The 19,423-nt window shown below is 39.0% G+C and overlaps 1 protein-coding gene across 2 annotated transcripts in view; it reads right to left on the minus strand.

Annotated features, from left to right (window-relative positions):
* FOCAD (focadhesin) overlaps positions 1–19,423 on the minus strand; it is a 294,494-nt gene that overhangs the window by 248,955 nt on the left and 26,116 nt on the right. For both annotated transcript variants that reach the window (XM_007454953.1, XM_007454952.1), the window contains exon 4: positions 14,723–14,827. In XM_007454953.1, coding sequence (XP_007455015.1) covers positions 14,723–14,827 — 105 coding nt within the window. The remainder of the gene's footprint in view (positions 1–14,722; positions 14,828–19,423) is intronic.

A 19,423-nucleotide genomic window follows, 5' to 3' on the forward strand; every position in this document is an offset into this window, starting at 1 on the left:
TAAGTATAGTTCACTCCTGAAATATTCAAGGATTGATTCTTAAATTAATGGATTATTCAAGATTTTTCTTTTCTTTCTTCTCACTCAATGCTTGTTAGCCACTTCTTTCAAGTACCTCCAACTGAGAAAGGTCAAGGTAAATGGAAGAATCCACAATTTAAAGTAAATTTTGCTCTTCATTTGAAGGACTGTTGATCAAAAAAAGAAATAATGTGGTACAAAAGAACACCAAAACAAAACCTGGGTTATGCCTTAAAATGTCAATTATACCCAAACCTGGTATTCAAGGCATAAAGAGTAAGCTGCCTAAAACCCTTTATTCAAAGTGATAGATGGGTTGAACATACAATCAACCTGATCACTTGTAAAGCAAACAGTGACAATAAGCTGTACAATTATGAAAAACAAACACAAATGTGGGACACTGAAATCATTATTATTATTTAGATAAGCAGGGCCTACATAGCATCATCCAAATCATTTACTGTTATGCTGCCACAACCATGTCTCAGAAGAAAGACTAGAAGTGGAGAGGTGACGTGAAATAGTGGAGGAAAAACATTTAATTAAAAGAGTCAAGAGTTCCAAATTCACATTCTGTCTCTGCAACAAACTGTGTAATCTCAAGCAAGAGAATTAACCTCTCTTGGGCAAAGTTTCTTCATCTGTAAAATGAGGAAATCAGACTAAGTACCTTCCAGTGCTAAAGTTATAGAACCCAGGTCACCCATTAAAGCCCTAATCTTGGTACTGCTCGGGACCAGAGGTGGAACCAAATCCTGTAAAGGCAGAAACCAATAAAGAAGGCTCTCAACTATTAATAATTCTATGCCAAGCTTAAACAGCTTTAAGGTCAACGTCTAATAAAATCTAGGGCCTCAAAACAGAGGTCTCCTATTTTTATCTCAAAGAAATAAAGCATCTTATATTTTTTACTTCAGAGAGAAATGCAGTGCTATATCCAGAATAAGCCCACAGAAAATTTTAAATCAAGATTTCCTAACTCTTGAGACATCCAGTAGGTTCTGTTTTCTTCTTAAAAGAGAATAACATTGTTTCTAAAATTGAAATCAATACAAACCAGGCAATCAGGTCACCCTTCATTGGCCTCTAGTACCTGTAATTTCTCCTTCACTGTGTGGTTATTATTATTGTTGCTGCTGTTATTGTTGTTGTTTTTCTGCCATAGATGACCCAATTTGTTGTATGTTCTTTGGCACGTTCCCATTTCATGATTTGTAAATGTTTTAACTGCCATTTTAAGTAAAGCATTTAATACAGTAACTAGCACACAGAATATTCCATAAATGGGGTACTATTATGATTATCATGCAGGTAAATTTTTATCTTAAACTAGAGCATAAGCAGCTTGAAAGCTGGGTGTCTACCTTCTTACTCTTATGTTTCCCTTTCAGTGCCAAATGCACATCTAAAATAAATGTAACAAACACACACTTTCCCCAAAGCACCTTTTTAAACTCTTTGAATGGATCATGAAAAACCAACATCACAACCCCTCTAAGTACATTGTTTCAAAGTCCATATTGTTCGGAGAAAAAAAGCACAGAGGAAGCATGCAGAGTTGGTACCTAATACTTCAGGGCTCCCTGCCCTTTAATAACATTGTCAACAACACAGAGCAGTACATGCATCTTAGCAGAATGGAGCGGGGAAGGGAGTAAATGATAAATTCGTGGTTCCACTAGACTAGCGCAGAGACAACAATAAAATAAGGTATGTAACTAGATTCACCTTTCCAAGTATAAATACATCAATCTTAATAGAAAAGAGGGAGCAAAAAAAAAAAAAATTAGTCTTGTAGTAGGCAAAAAGCAAAAGTTACTTGTAACCTTTAGGTCACCTCAACCTTTCTGCTACATCTCTGAATGTAGGAAAGCTATGATTTGATTTACATCTTAAATTCAGCGATAGACACAGATTGCCTTTTCTGTGTGAGGAAACAATGCCTGCAGTCACCATGCATTTTCATGTATGCAGCTGTGACCCTGGCGCTTTCAGAAGCATAGCATAGCACTTACTACATCAAATATGCATTTTAAAAGCATTTCTCTACCTGCTCTGAATTCTGATTTGAAAGAGCTGGTTAGAAGCCAAAGTGGGATTAAAAAAAAAAAAGCTCTGCAGACTTTAAGATAAAAAATGCATAATAGGGACTTCCCTGGTGGCTCAGTGGTTAAGAATCCACCTGCCAATGCAGGGGACAAGGGTTCAATCCCTGGTCCGGGAAGATCCCACATGCCTCAGAGCAACTAAGCCCATGAGCCACAACTACTGGGCCCGTGCACCGCAGCTGCTGAAGCCCGCTCCCCTAGAGCCTGTGCTCCGCAACAGGAGAGGCCACCGCAGTGAGAGGCCCACTCACTGCAGCGAGGAGTGGCCCTCGCTCACCACAACTGGAGAAAGCCTGTGCGCAGTAACGAAGACCCAACTCAGCCAAAAAAGAAGCATAATAAAAATTGTTAAGATTCCACAATGAATATTACTATAAAAAAGAAAAATAAAACAATAATTGTGAATCATTATCTATCCTATAGAATCTTAAGACAATGCATTTCACCCCTTCCAGAAAAAGAAGACTTAGCGCAAAAATTATTTCAATTTTGACATTTTTGATTAATTTTCTTTTTTCTTTAGGTCTATAACGCAGATAGGGAAAAGATAAGATCTCTTTGAAAAGAGACTTCATATCACAATGGTTCTGCCCTCACAATGAACCTTTCCCAGGATCCCTATTTTGAGAGGCACGGTTTTAATGCAAAGGTGTCTGCCAATGTCAGAAGTCTGGAACTATTTTAGGTAGAAGGTGATGGCTGGGGGGAAACACACAGACAAGGAGGGGTCCAAAACGTCTATTACTAAGTTACATCCTTGACTGGGGGGGGCGCGGCGGGAAACTAGAGATAAGATGAATAGGCTAAGGCAAAAATTACAACATTTTATGCTCTTCAAGACATTTATCAGCAAATTACCACATCAATTTTCAAGTTAAGCATGCACACTTAGAAGAACTTATAAAATATTTTCTAGTGGCAATTGCTAACTGGAAGATTGTATAATATGTATAGATTATTATTTAGATCTGATTTTAAATCCCAAGTGTAAACTCCAGGTGATTGGAACCATAAACTGTGAACAAAGACTTCCCTGGGTGGGAAAGAGGAGAGAAAAGAGGAAATGAAAACAGAAGCAAAACATGCAGTGCCACAGAAAGAATCAAACTGCAAAAAGATAGATGGGGGACTTCCCTGGCAGTCCAGTGGTTAAGACTCTGCACTTCTACTTCTGGGGGCTCGGGTTCAATCCCTGGTTGGGGAACTAAGGTCCCACATGCCAAAAAATAAAAAAGACAGATGGCCCTTGGAACGTATTATTAGCTATGCTTTCCCGATTACTGCCCTAGCTTCTTTCTTATCCTCAACTCTACTGAGCTTTCTCAGGGACAGATCTGACACTGATAACCCCTTCTTTCCGACCTTCTTTTTCCTAATTTCTGTAAAAAATTTCATTTATCCATTAAAGCAAGAATTCACAAGCCCTCTGAAATTATACGCAAAATTTTGAGTACATGTACATGTGTACATTTTCTAGGGGAAGGTACAAAACTTTTATGAGATTCTCAAAGAAGGTCCTGACCTCCCCTCCAAAAAAGGGTCAGTGCTAGTAAATTAAAGCTAAGTATACCTAAGGTAATTACTGCAATTCAGCCTTGTTAAACTCCTGCTTCCAAAAAAAACTATAAAGTACGCTTCTGTTTCCCAAAAAAAGTTATATATGATGTGCCTAGAAATGGTGGCTCCCCAACTACTGAAGTTTTTGTAACTTCAGCAAAATAAAACATATTAATGCATTCTAATGGTTCCAAACCCTATGGCAGCTTGACTGTAAAGTACAGACAAGTTAATAATTGTGTCATGCTTCCTTTATGCTAAATAAAACCAAACATCTACACCTCAGGAGATCCCTTTAGCTAATATATTCAACTGTTGAAATAATCAGCTCCCCAAAAAGCAAAATGCTTGTTTTGACAACAGAAACATACGACAATAGCTGATGGTCAAAAAATCAAAAAAACACTTGATTTTTTTTCAAGTGTTACAGGATTCTAAGCAATCTCGTTAAGAAACAATAAATGCAATAAGGAAATCTGCATAGAACTGAAAAACAATAACAACTACTCTTAATTATAGAATAGGAGGTTTATTTTCAGGAACTTAGGAAAAGTAGCTTACCTCCAGAAATAAATGTAAAAGGGAATAACACTGAAAATTCATTGGACTTGGTAAGTATACAAAAATATTACAGAATAAATAAAATGTGCTATATCCATGCAGTGAAATATTATTCAGCCATAAAAGGAATGAAGTACTAAATCATGCTACAATGTAGATGAACCTTAAAAACATTCTGCTATGTGGAAGAAGCCAGACAGAAAAGGCCACATATTGTATGATTTTATTTATATGAAATGTCCAGAAGAGGCAAATCCAGAGATAGAAAAGTAAGCAGTGTTTTATATCTATAGTAGGAGGTATTAGAGAAAGACTGCTAATAGGTATGGGGCTTCTTTTGGGGGTGATAAAAATGTTCTGGAATTAGATAGTGGTATAGTTGAACAACTTTGTGAGTATAATAAAAACCACTGACTTGTACACTTTTAAAGGGTGAATTTTATGGTATACAAATTATATCTCAATCAAAAAGGCATTAAAAAATATTCCAAACTTAACTCAGTCATATACTATTTTAAAGTTATTAACCTCTTTCGATTTTAGAAAAATTCATATGTATCATGTGAAGCATACTGCCAATATAAATAATCATAATAACTTGGATTACCCTTACAAAGAAAATAAGTTCAAATCAGAATCTCATTTATTACCTCAATATCCACGGTTGATATCTTAATTGTGCCTATTTTAAAGATGCAGATGTAGGAGGAAAGAAAGTTAACTGTCTTTGTCTAATGTCACTATGAAATAATATAACATTGTTGAGTGTTTTAACCATTTGTCCAGTGATTTCCAAACCTATTTCCACATCAGAATCTCTTGAGACTTTTTAAAAATACATGGATTCGGGCTTCCCTGGTGGCGCAGTGGTTGAGAGTCTGCCTGCCGATGCAGGGGACACGGGTTTGTGCCCCGGTCCGGGGAAGATCCCACATGCCGCGGAGCGGCTGGGCGCGTGAGCCATGGCCGCTGAGCGTGCGCGTCCGGAGCCTGTGCTCTGCAACGGGAGAGGCCACAACAGTGAGAGGCCCGCGTACCGCAAAAAAAAAAAAAACAAACACATGGATTCTACGTACCCACACTGGCTCCCACCCAAGCTTTCTAAATCAGAATCTATAGAGGTGCGGCTTCAGAATCTATAGATTAAGTGAATTCCCAGGGATTCCTACTATGTCCACATCTAAAGCATATCTATATCTCGACTGCCACTAGTAAATCTGAAGGGAGTGGTAGAGTTGGGAAATCACCATTTTGAAATTATCACAGTGAAAATTAATAGGGGTGGGGCAGCTGTGAGTTTAACAAGGAACAGGATATTTGCATGGTCTCATAGCATCTTCCCCATAGACTGCTTATTAGTTACAAGAAGAAGATGATAACTATACAGTAGAGAAACCAGACATCACCTTGATGGAGTAATCAAAATTAAAATCACCAGTGAGGGGCAAGATGGACATCAGTGTCTCCAGATATGATATCCTGAGAAAGACATAGCATCACTTTTATAGTATTCAAAAATGTCAATGTTATAAAAGATAAAGGATGAGAAACTTTCCAAATAGTTCCAAATTTTAAAAGACTAAACAGATATGACAATTAAATGTAATATATGATCCTAAACTAGAGCCCATACACTAAAAATAAAAAGGAAAAAGGTATGAAAGGACATTATTAAAACAAATGGCACAACTGGAATATGGACCATAGATGAAAGTATTATATCAACGTTCAATTTTCTTGATTTGATAACTGTACTCTGGTTATATATGAGAATATCCTTGTTCTTAGAAAGCATACCCTACTGAATATAGGTAATCTACTCTCAAATAGTTTTTTAATTATATAGAGAGACGGATAGGATAACGCAAATGTGGCAAAGGGTAAAAAAATTGATGAATCTGGGTAAATGGCATATGGAAACTTTTTGTACTATTCTTGCACCTTTTCTGGAACTTTAAAATTCTTTCAAAATAAGTTTAAAAATAAAACCTTCAATGACTTCCCACTACTCTTTTTTTTAAATAAATTTATCTATTTATTTATTTTTGGCTGCGTGGGGTCTTCGTTGCTGCGCGCGGTTTCTCATTGTGGTGGCTTCTCTTGTTGCAGAGCATGGGCTATAGGCACGCGGGCTTCAGTAGTTGTGGCGCACAGGCTCAGTAGCTGTGGCGCACGGGCTTAGTGGCTCCAAGGCATGTGGAATCTTCCCAGACCAGGTATCGAACCTGTGTCCCCTGCATTGGCAGGCAGGTTCTAAACGACTGCGCCACCAGGGAAGTCCCCCCACTACTCTTTAAAGAAAGCCCAAAGACTTTGCCATGGTCTTGCATCTTCTAAGCCATGCCCACCTCCCCTGGGCCTCTGTCTTGGCCTCTCCCTCCCTTGAACACTAAGCTCCAGGCACCCGGCCTCCTGTTAGTTCTCCTGGGGCACCAGGCTCTCTCACACAGCAGCAGCTAGGCACACGCTTTTCCCTAGATCTAGAACTGCTCTTCCTGCACTCTTCGCATGGGTGACTCCATCTCACACACCAAAATGGGTATAAGAGAAAATGCAAAAAGGGCTTAATGCTGAGAAGAAGCTAGTTATCAAAATTAAAACTGGAGCTACATTTTGACATCCACAACTACAAACCGGTTTTAGTGCACTTTGGTCAGTATTTACCTTGGGACTTTCTCTTATTTCTGTTTGATGGCCCTAAGGAATGAATGTATTTGCCTTAAGAGATAAGTGAAAAAAAAAAAAAAAAAACGGTATGAATCACAAAGTACCTCAGTCTTTTGGACACACATCTTTAAGTTCTTAAAACTAACTCTCCATCTAAATAAACTCATAACACTGCACAAAGAGATGCACAAATACACATAGAGTACATAACTTTCATCTACTCAGGGTATCACCATCCATCACTATTGGCCTTATCACCCATTTCAGAGCACACCATCTGCCAAAAACATTTAATATTCCCTTATTTCAGAAAGTACAGCTTGATGTTGATCAGACCAACCCTTTCCACAAATAAGATTCTCAACATTTGATATTTGTACATGTCAGCCACTGTCTGGCACATCAGAATGATGCACAAATTCTGGAACGAGCAGTTACTGCTCATGAATTCACAGCTATTTCCTCACTTCAGCTGAGGGAAGAGAGATCTTAAAAAGATTGCCATAATATGAATACACAGAGGAAAAATTAAAAGCAAAAGCACACGATAAAATTTTAAGGGAAAAAATGGCATATTACAGAGAAAATGAGCCTCTAATAATTTATGAATCATAAAAATTTAGTTTCGTCATTCTTGCTTGCAACCAAAATACCAGGCAAATGTTGGTTCTCTGCTGCACTTCCCATATGGTCAATGTTAAAGAATGTTGAAATAACTTAAACATAGTGTGTTATTAAAAAGTGGAGTTCAGGGGCTTCCCTGGTGGCGCAGTGGTTGACAGTCTGCCTGCTGATGCAGGGGACACGGGTTCGTGCCCCGGTCCGGGAGGATCCCACATGCCGTGGAGAGGCTGGGCCCGTGAGCCATGGCCGCTGAACCTGTGCGTCCGGAGCCTGTGCGTCCAGAGCCTGCGCTCCGCAACGGGAGAGGTCACAACAGTGAAAAGCCCACGTACCACAAAAAAAAAAAGTCGAGTTCAAACTAACCAAAAGAAAATTCAGACCAAACAAAAAGGGCCGGGAAAAATAAGCCTGAAGTAAAGGATATCTTACTAGTCGCTTTTTTTTTTTAACTGATTAGTATAAAAATTGTTCACAGGGTGGGAATGTAAATTGATACAGCCACTATGAAGAAGAGTATGGAGGTTCCTTAAAAAATGAAAAATAGAACTACCATACGACCCAGCGATCCCACTACTGGACATATACCCTGAGAAAACCATAATTCAAAATGAGTCATATACCACAATGTTCATTGCAGCTCTATCTACAATAGCCAGGACATGGAAGCAACCTAAGTGCCCATCGACAGATGAATGGATAAAGATGTGGCACGTATATACAATGGAATATTACTCAGCCATAAAAAGAAACAAAATTGAGTTATTTGTAGTAAGGCGAATGGACCTAGAGACTGTCATACAGAGTGAAGTCAGAAAGAAAAACAAATACTGTATGCTAACACATATATGGAATATAAAAAAAAAAGGTCTGAAGAACCTAGGGGCAGAACAGGAATAAACACGCAGACATAGAGAATGGACTTGAGGACATGGGGAGGGGAAAGCGTAAGCTGGGATGAAGTGAGAGAGTGGCATGGACTTATATATACTACCAAATGTAAAATAAATAGCTAGTGGGAAGCAGCCTCATAGCACAGGGAGATCAGCTCTGTGCTTTGTGACCACCTAGAGGGGTGGGATAGAGAGGGTGGGAAGGAGATGCAAGAGGGAGGAGATATGGGGATATATGTCTATGTGTAGCTGATTCACTTTGTTGTAAAGCAGAAACTATCACACCATTGTAAAGCAATTATACTCCAATAAAAATGTTAAAAAAAAATTGTTCACAGGTAAAAAGGGGCTTTTAAAGTTTTTGAAAACAGTTAAATGCCTAAACCAGAGGTCACAAACTGTTGCCCTTGGATTGCATCCTGTAAGCAAACGTGTTCGGTCTGCCTACCCTGTATTTTCAAAACTTGGAATTGCTTTCCAACATTTATTAGTGAGGATATTTCATATAAAATGTTATTAATATTGAAAGATCTGAAGGTCTGGCAACAATGAAGCCCCACTGCCTCACTGCAACAATTGGCCAGTAGTTCTCAGTTGAACCAGCACACTGGAAACCATCTAGGAAGCTTTGAAAAATTACCAGTGCTTGAGGCTGACCCCTACTCATTCTAGGGAGAGCCCAGGGAACTAATACATTTAAAAGTTGCTCAGAGGGCTCTAACGGTGCAACCAGAATTGAGAGTCCTGGGCCTAGAGTTTTACACTTGACATATGCTCTTCGTTTAATCACAGCAGTCAAATGTGCTTCACTGTTCTTCCAGTTTACCCCCATCCTAAAAGGCACTGGGAATTGAAACTCCATTTAAATATCCCCATTTAATCTTGTTTAAGCCACTGAACTATAGAAGGGTCCAGTGACACAAAATGAACTTTATTGGCTACACACACTCTAATCTGATGTATCTCAAAGCACGGTGGGTAGATCACTTCTGTATTCAAATCTCTTGTTAAAGTGCACGTTCCAGACACATATATGAAAAACTCTGAGCAAGCGCTCCTTATGCACTGTAAACACTAAAAAACATCCTTGGTTTGTAGAAAGGTGCTGAGGGCTCTCCTGCCCTCCTGTTCCTACCAGCGTCTACTGTCTGACCATGCATAACACTAACTTGTTGGGGTCATGGAATTACTCAATGAACAGAGAGCAGTGAGGTTTAAATCTCACTTGCGTCCACACTTGGCTTGCTCTCATTGGATTGCTTTTCCATTAGAATTGCTGTTTGGTTCTGCTCTTGGACTCTCTAATGTCCATGGTAGATGCAGTAAGATGAACTTGGTGCCTCGGTGCCTAAGTTAGGAGCAAACAAACCTTTTGCCTTCCTAATAGGGAACAGAGGCCAGGAGACATGATTAACCACTCAAGACCCCTCCCAGTCTACCCCAAGGGGCTCCCTGCAGCTAAGTACTACTAAGCTCATATATGGTACCACTAAGTTCCCAGGGGCTCAAGCAATATTGCTCAAGCATGATCCACAAATGACCTATATCCATTACCCAGCCACTGTATTCCTGAGTCTCATTGCAAAACCTACTGAATGAATGAGAATCTCTGGCAAGTGCGCTTGAGAAGCTGTACTCGTAACAAGCTCCCCAGGCAGTTCTTAGGCACAGGAAGTTTGAGAGCCACTGAGCTCTGGGTTCAACGAAGAGAAGACTCACTCTAAAGCTCCTTCAGGAAAGTCCACAGGAACCAAGGGAAGCCACTGGCTAACATTCTGGGTCCTCACATCTCCCTCTCTCTTCACTCCCTAACTGGAACGACTTAAGCAATTCAGGGCAGACCCATTTAAAATGACAACATAAATACCCAGAAAAGAAACAGCTGGATCATGTGGCAGTTCTATTCTTAATTTTTTGAGGAATCTCCAAACTGTTTTCCATAGTGGCTGCACCAATTTACCTTCCTACCAACAATATATAAAGGTTCCCTTTTCTCCATATCCTCTCCAACACTTATTTCTTGCCTTTTTTATAATAGCCATTCAAACGGGCATGATGTGATATCTCACTGTGGTTTTGATTTGCATTTCCCTAATAAATACAGTGATGTTGAACATCATTTCCTGTGCCTGTTGGCCATCTGTAGGTCTCCTTTGGAAAAATGTCTACCCAGATCCTCTGCCCATTTTTTAATCAGGTTATTTCGCTTTTTGCTGTTGAGTTGTACAAGTTCTTTACATATTTTAGATATTAACCCCTTATTGGATATAGGATTTGCAAATGTCTTCTTCTGGGTATTTATCAGAAGAATATGAAAACACTAATTCAAAAATATATATGCACCCCAATGTTCATCACAGCATTATTTACAACAGCCAAGATATGGAAACAACCTAAGTTACCCATTGATGGATGTGTGGATAAAGAAGATGTGGTATATATGTACAATTAAATACTACTTAGCCATAAAAAAAGATGAAATCTTGCCATGTGCAACACCTGGATGGACACTGAGGGTAGTATGCTAAGTGAAATGAGTCCAACGGAGAAAGACAAATACCATATGATTTCACTCACATGTGGAATATTAAAAATAAATAAACAAACAAAATAAACCACACAAAAGCAAACAAATAGATACCGAGAACAGATTAGTGATTACCAGAGGGGAAGGGAGGTAGGGGGAGGGAGAAACAGATAAATGGGATCAACTATACGGTGACAGATGGAAACTAAACTTTTCGTGGTGAGCATGCCGTAGTGTATATAGGTCAAAATATAATGTTGTACACATGAAATAGTAATATAAACCGATGTTACCTCAATTTTTTAAAAAATTTTAATAAAAAATAAGATGACCACATATTCTATTTTACTATAATTCAAATTAATCAGCTATTAGGACAAAAATAAGTGAGAAACACTTAAAATCCAACTGTATAGTAGCAGATTCCTTAATACCATAAAAACACAGATGAGTTTCATGCCCAGAAAGCTTATAATTATTTGTCATACTACTTCCATTTTAAATCAATCCTACGGCATAACCAGGGAACACCTTTCAGTGGAGTTCTAAGCTTCTCATATCCTTTTTATGCTTTCATACAGAGCTCATCAGCCTTCCTCTCTAAGGCTGGATGATATTGCTAACCAACATGTGGCAAAGAAGATTCTAAAACAGCATGACAATTTTATGCTTGACTCAGGCAATCATAGCTCTCTTGAGGGAAATCTGCTCTCCAGGCTCACCTCTCCTGTGTTTCTGCCCACAATCCCCCCTGGAGGAACTTAAGACTCTTATACACACGATTACACTCTACTGATTTATAGTGCCAAACAGCCATTCACATAAGGGCCCTCCATAAACATTACTGGATTATGCCAACTCAGGTGATTGATTCTGGTCCTCTTAATGTGCCACCACTCTACAGACAAACCTTATATATCCAGTATGATTTCAGCTCCTCAAACTAGGCTCCCTATCCACACCTTGCATCTATTGTCTTCTGAAAACAAGACTGCAGTTAAAAGGACCAACTACTGGAGAAAACTAATTATAAATAGGAAAACAAGGGAAACATTATAGGTAACTGAAAGTTTAGCACTTGCACACAGTGAGGACAATCAGTATGAAAATGACACTAACTCTGATTCTTCTGTGTGACAGAAAATTTCCTTCTATCATCATCAAAACTAGTGCTTCTTAAACTTAAAGGTGCCTGTGAACTACCTGGAAAATCTTACTAAAATGTGGGCTCTAATTCAGATAATCTGAGATGGAGTCCGAGATTCTGCATTCCTAACAAGCTCCCAGGAACTGCTAATGCTGCTCATAGCTCTGCTACTTACAGCAGGTGGGGAAACAGCAGCATCAGCGTCAGTGTCAGCATCAGCATCACCTGGGAGCTTGTTAGACAAGAATCCTGAGTCCACCTTAGACCTAAGGAAAGAGAATCTGCCATTCAACAAGGTCTCAGGTGATCAGAATGCATAGTAGACAGCCGCTAACACACCATCTTATACTCACTGTCAATCAGAATTGCCTGGGACCTTTTTGAAACTACAAAAGCTTAGGCCTCATGGCAGAGAATCTGATTCAGTTGGTCTAGGGTATTTCATTGTTCCTATTTTTGTTTTTTTTTAGGCATGTCCAGGTGGTTCTGAGCAGCCAGTGTTGAGAACCATTGAATTAAAAATACCCAACTGGGTGGAGGAAAATATAGAGCTACTGCTAATCGCTGAGGAATTTGAGGGAATGAGAAAAATACCCTAAAATTGGTTATTGCAATGGTTACATGACTCCGTGAATATACTAAAAACCATTGAATTGTACCTTAAATGAGTCAATTGTATGGTATATGAATTATTCTCAATAAAACTTCTATGTAAAAATGTAAAACTTCAATAGCTTTCCTATTTTAAAATAGGTAAATAACTCCAACTGAACAACAATGGAGTGGAATTATTTCCCATCCTGGAACTCAGGCCCAAAAGGTTGAACTTCTTTCAAAAAAAGAGAACACAGATGCTTATATGACTCATCTAGAAACATTAAGTTCTGCTCATCTACTCCTTAGGTTCATTTCTGGTTAAGGTAATGCATATTTTAAAAAGAAAAGCAAATTTATCAATTTTGAAAACTTTCTCCTGCACACCCAAAGTTTCCATAGTATTTTCAAATAAATAATTTTCCTTTTGCTTCCCCAATTTAAAATAAACCAAGTTAACTAATAAGTTAACAATGAATTAACTAATCCATTGTACTACATTCTTCCATCTTCTCTGTGTTTTTGAAAACATTCAAAAAACATGTTAAGAGGGACTTCCCTGGTGATCCAGTGGTTAAGACTCCACGCTCCCAATGCAGGGGGCCCGGGTTTGATGCTGGTCAGGGAACTAGATCCCATGTGCCACAACTAAGACCCGGCACAGCCAAATAAATAAATAAATAATTTTTTTTAATTAAGAAAAAATATATAAAATGCAAATCTGACCTTGTTTTTAAAAAGTGACTTAAGAAACTCTCGATAATGTGCTCATAAAAATAAAGATGATAAATCGCACTAAAATATCAGGAAAATTATACTCCAATAAAGACATTAAAAAAAAAATCAGGGCTTCCCTGGTGGCACAGTGGTTGAGAGTCCACCTGCCGATGCAGGGGACACGGGTTCGGCCATGGCCGCTGAGCCTGTGCTCCGCAACGGGAGAGGCCACAGCAGTGAGAGGCCCCCCGAACCCAAAAAAAAAAAAAAAAAAAAAATCAGGAAAGATGACTGTAATATATGAGACACTGTTTACTTATTATCAAAAGGAAAGTACTATAAATATACGTAAGTAATAGGTACCACCTATTACTATACTTTGGAGAGGCACGCACAGCTTCTGATAGCTGTGGTGTCAAATGCTCAAAACTGCAGGTCTTGTATGCTCAAGCCAATGACAGTTCACAGATATGATTTACTTTCCCTGTTGGACTGCCATAGCCTATGTAAGTCATTTTCCCCCAGAACCAGCGCCCTTGTTTATGGTCTCATGGTCTCATTCTTTTGAAATGCATATTCTAGATGCATCACTGAACAGAGTTTTCAGGACAATATACACTGGTTACATGGCATCTTCTGGGATCCCCTGCTCACTAAGGAGCCCCTCTCTAAAGAAATGACTTTCTAGGACCTTCAAGGCAATGGTTAAGGTCACCTTCAAAAGTAAGCATGATGCCTTCCCTTATCCAAACTTTCCCATAAAATCCAATATATTTCAACATAACTGTTGCTGTGTATATTTTCTTTTAAAATAATTCTACCATGTTACATTCTGTAGATGACAAAAAAAAAAAAGGCAAATCAATGCTCCTAAGTACTGACCTTGCCCTGGGTAATAACCCTTGAATAGTCCTCCTATTACTTTTCATAGTGAGGAAGTTTACCCTCCTGCCTAAACTAAGCCCCTCCTGCTCTTAGAACATCTGTCCAATGAACTCTTCAGTTTTCATAGTACTGGGAAGATGGTTCTATATCCCAGAGCAAAACAAATGACCTGAATTTTGGATAACAGATTCCAATTTCAAGGAAACAACCCTGAAAGCCACGTTGGTGATACTCAGCATATAGTAGTCAACTCTATCTCAATCCTGTCTCTTTGAAATACTAACTTCCGAGAGGGCAAGACTCACAGTCCTTGCTGAGTTAAATATACTAATTCCTAATGGATTAGCATGCCTCAATTCATAACTTATTTAACAATTCACCCCCAAAAAAAAAGTTTCAAAAGAAAGGAGAAAAGGCATACCTAATATTATATATATCCTGAATATTCTTCTCTCCACCATGTCCTTCCTTAAGAGCTTGCATTTGTAATAATTTCATAATGGCTTTTATCAAGCCGTGTGTATCCCTGTAAAGAAATACAACAACATGTCAAATGTTATAAAGTGAATATTCCAATCAGGTACGTAATCCCACCACTTTTAAATAGTTGAACACTTGCCACCCACACTGAACAGGAGCCATCCACACACACCCAGCTTATTGCATAGCACAGCCAAGAATAGGCCTACAAACTCCCATTCAACACGCTGAAAGGAGGAGACGTGGAGCCAAAGAATCAAACCACTAACCTATCAATCACCTCCATACATGCACTTGGGGGAAAATCAATCAGGAAAAAGGAAACACTAACCCACATAACTGCAGGCAGTGACCACATCAGTTACCCGCACTGAATAATCAAGTCCTTCATTTATAAATATTAGCAGACCATGAATAATAACCAGACATATGAAATGGAACAGCCACTCAAAAAAGTGGGCCAGGGGACCAATCAGAGAAAATAACCCCCATTAAAACAAAGTTAATGGAAGTGGGGAACAGAAATTTAAGTTTTCTCCTCATCCTCTGTAAGAGGCAGCAGGATTATAAATCAAAAAGAAGGCCTGCCCTTTTTTATTTTTTTGCCTGTTATTAATTATTTTAAATTGTGAAACAGGATTTTATTCCGGCATTACTGAGGTAAAACTGACAAATACAATTGTAATATAATGTGTACAAAACAACATGATTTACATGTACATTGTAAAATGGCTGCCATAATCAAGTTAATTAACACATCACTTCACATAGTTACTTTTTCTTTTTTTTGGTAAAAACGCTAAATACTCTCTTAGCAAATTTCAAGTACACAATACAGTATTGTTGACTACAGTTACCACGTTGTACATTAGATCCTCGGAACTTATTCATCTTAAAACTGGAAGTTTGTATCTTTTGACCAACCTCTCCCCATTTCTCCCACCCAGCCCCCGGCAACAATATCTGTTCAACTTCTTTTTTTAGATTCCACATATAAGTGGTACCATCCAGTATTGATCTTTCTCTGTCTGGGTTATTTCACTTAGCACGATACCCTTCAGGTTCATCTACGTTGTCACAAATTACCCTGCCCTTTTTAAATAAATGCTCCTTGGGAACAAAAAAGAAATCTTAGAAATAAAGATTACCCACTAAATTTTTTAAAAGTAATATTTTTAAAATCATGGTTGTTCATATTTATGGATCATCTACTGTAAGCTAAGTACTCTCCTAATAGCTTAACGTGTATTGTGTCATTGCTATCTAGAAATCACTTTCAACAATCATCGACAGGAAGACACTGGAACTCACCAAAAAAGATACCCCACATCCAAAGACAAGCCAAAATGAGACGGTAGGAGGGGTGCAATCACAATAAAATCGAATCCCATAACTGCTGAGTGGGTGACTCACAAACCTGACAACACTAACACCACAGAAGTCCACCCACTGGAGTGAACGTTCTGAGCCCCACGTCAGGCTTCCCAACCTGAGTGTCTGGCAACGGGAGAAGGAATTCCTAGAGAATCAGACTTTGAAACCTAGTGAGATTTGATCGCAGGACTTCAACAGGACTGGGGGAAACAGAGACTACACTCTTGGAGGGCACACACAAATTAGTGTGTGCATCAGGACTCAGGGGAAGGAGCAGTGACCCCAGGGGAGACTGAACCAGACCTACCTGCTAGTGTTGGAGGGTCTCCTACAGAGGCAGGGGTTGGCTGTGTGTCACCATGAGGACAAGGATACTGGCAGCAGTATCTGGGTTCTGGGAAGTATTCCTTGGCTTAAGCCCTCCCACAGTCTGCCATTAGCCCCACCAAAGAGCCCAGGTAGGCTCCAGTGTTGGGTCGCCTCAGGCCAAACAATCAACAGGGAGGGAACCCAGCCCCACCCATCAGCAGACAAGGAGATTAAAGTTTTACTGAGCTCTGCCCACGGGAGCAACAGCAAGCTCTATCCACTACCAGTCCCTCCAACCAGGAAATTTGCACAAGCCTCTTAGATAGCCTCATCCACCAGAGGGCAGACAGCAAAAGCAAGAATTACAACCCTGCAGCCTGTGGAACAAAAACCACATTCACAGAAAGATAGACAAGATGAAAAGGCAGAGGGCTATGTACCAGATGAAGGAACAAGATAAAACCCCAGAAAAACAACTAAATGAAGTGGATATAGGCAACCTTCCAGAAGAAGAATTCAGAATAATGATAGTGAAGATGATCCTGGACCTCAGAAAAAGAATGGAGGCAAAGGTCGAGAAGATGCAAGAAATGTTTAACGAAGACCTAGAAGAATTAAAGAACAAACAAACAGAGACGAACAGTACAATAACTGAAATGAAAAGTACACTAGAAGGAATCAATAGCAGAATAACTGAGGCAGAAGAACGGATAAGTGACCTGGAAGACAGAATGGTGGAATTCACTGCTGTGGAAAAGAATAAAGAAAAAAGAATGAAAAGAAATGAACACAGCCTAAGAGACGTCTGGGACAACATTAAACGCAATAACATTTGCATTATAGGGGTCCCAGAAGGAGAAGAGAGAGAGAAAGGACCCAAGAAAATATTTGAAGAGATTATAGTCGAAAAATTCCCTAACATGGGAAAGGAAATAGCCACCCAAGTGCAGGAAGCACAGAGAGTCCCATACAGGACAAACCCAAGGAGAAACATGAAGAGACACACAGTAAGCAAATTGGCAAAAATTGAAGACAAAAAAAAATTACTGAAAGCAGAAAGGGAAAAACGACAAATAACATACAAGGAAACTCCCATAAGGTTAACAGCTGATTTCTCAGCAGAAACTCTACAGGCCAGAAGGGAGTGGCATGACATATTTAAAGTGACGAAAGTGAAGAACCTACAACCAAGATTACTCTACCCGGCAAGGATCTCATTCAGATTCTATTGAGAAATCAAAAGCTTTACAGACAAGCAAAAGCTAAGAGAATTCAGCACTATGAAACCAGCTCTACAACAAATGCTAAAGGAACTTCTCTAAGTGGGAAAAACAAGAGAAGAAAAGGACCTGCAAAAACAAACCCAAAACAATTAAGAAAATGGTAATAGGAACATACATATCGATAATTACCTTAAACGTTAATTGATTAAATGCTCCAACCAAAAGACACAGGCTCGTTGAACAGATACAAAAAACAGGACCCATATATATGCTGTCTACAACAGACCTACTTCAGACCTAGGGACACATGCAGACTGAAAGTGAGGGGATGGAAAAAGATATTCCATGTAAATGGAAATCAAAAGAAGGCTGGAGTAGCGATACTCATATAGACTTTAAAATAAAGAATGTTACAAGAGAAAACGAAGGACACTACATAATGATCAGGGATCAATCCAAGAAGAAGATATAACAATTATAAATATATACGCACCCAACATAGGAGCACCTCAATACATTAGGCAACTACTAACAGCTATAAAAGAGGAAATCAACAGTAACACAATAATAGTGGGGGATTTTAATACCTCACTTACACCAATGGACAGATCATCCACACAGAAAATTAATAAGGAAACACAAGCTTTAAATGACACAAAAGACCAGATGGATTTAATTGATATTTATAGGACATTCCATCCAAAACAGCAGATTACACTTTCTTCTCAAATGCACACAGAACATTCTCCAAGATAGATCACATCTTGGGTCACAAATCAAGCCTCAGTAAATTTAAGAAAACTGAAATCATATCAAGCATCTTTTCTGACCACAACACTATGAGATTAGAAATCAATTACAGGGAAAAAAACGTAAAAAAACACAAACACATGGAGGCTAAACAATACATTACTAAACAACCAAGAGATCACTGAAGAAATCAAAGAGGAAATCAAAAAATACCTAGAGACAGATGACAATGAAAACATGACAATCCAAAACCTATGAGATGCAGCAAAAGCAGTTCTAAGAAGGAGGTTTATAGCAATACAATCCTACCTCAAGAAACAAAAAACATCTCAAATAAACAACCTACCTTACACCTAAAGGAACTAGAGAAAGAAGAACAAACAAAACCCAAAGTTAGTAGAAGGAAAGAAATCATAAAGAACAGAGCAGAAATAAATGAAATAGAAACAAAGAAGACAACAGCAAAAATCATTAAAACTAAAAGCTGGTTCTTTGAGAAGATAAACAAAATTGATAAACCATTAGCTAGACTAATCAAGAAAAAGAGGGTGAGGACTCAAATCAATAAAATTACAAATGAAAAAGGAGAAGTTACAACAGACACCACAGAAATACAAAGCATCCTAAGAGACTACTACAAGCAACTCTATGCCAATAAAATGGACAATCTGAAGAAATGGACAAACTCTTAGAAAGGCATAACCTTCCAAGACTGAACCAGGAAGAAATAGAAAATATGAGCAGACCACTCACAAGGAATGAAACTGAAACTACGATTAAAACTCTTTCAACAGGGCTTCCCTGGTGGCGCAGTGGTTGGGAGTCTGCCTGCCGGTGCAGGGGACATGGGTTCGTGCCCCGGTCTGGGAAGATCCCACATGCCGCTGACCGGCTGGGTCTGTGAGCCACGGCCGCTGAGCCTGCACGTCCAGAGCCTGTGCTCCGCAACGGGAGAGGCCACAACAGTGAGAGGCCCGTGTACCGCA

Source organism: Lipotes vexillifer, unplaced genomic scaffold, assembly GCF_000442215.2.
Source record: "Lipotes vexillifer unplaced genomic scaffold, Lipotes_vexillifer_v1.1 scaffold317, whole genome shotgun sequence".
Lineage (NCBI taxonomy): Eukaryota > Metazoa > Chordata > Mammalia > Artiodactyla > Lipotidae > Lipotes > Lipotes vexillifer.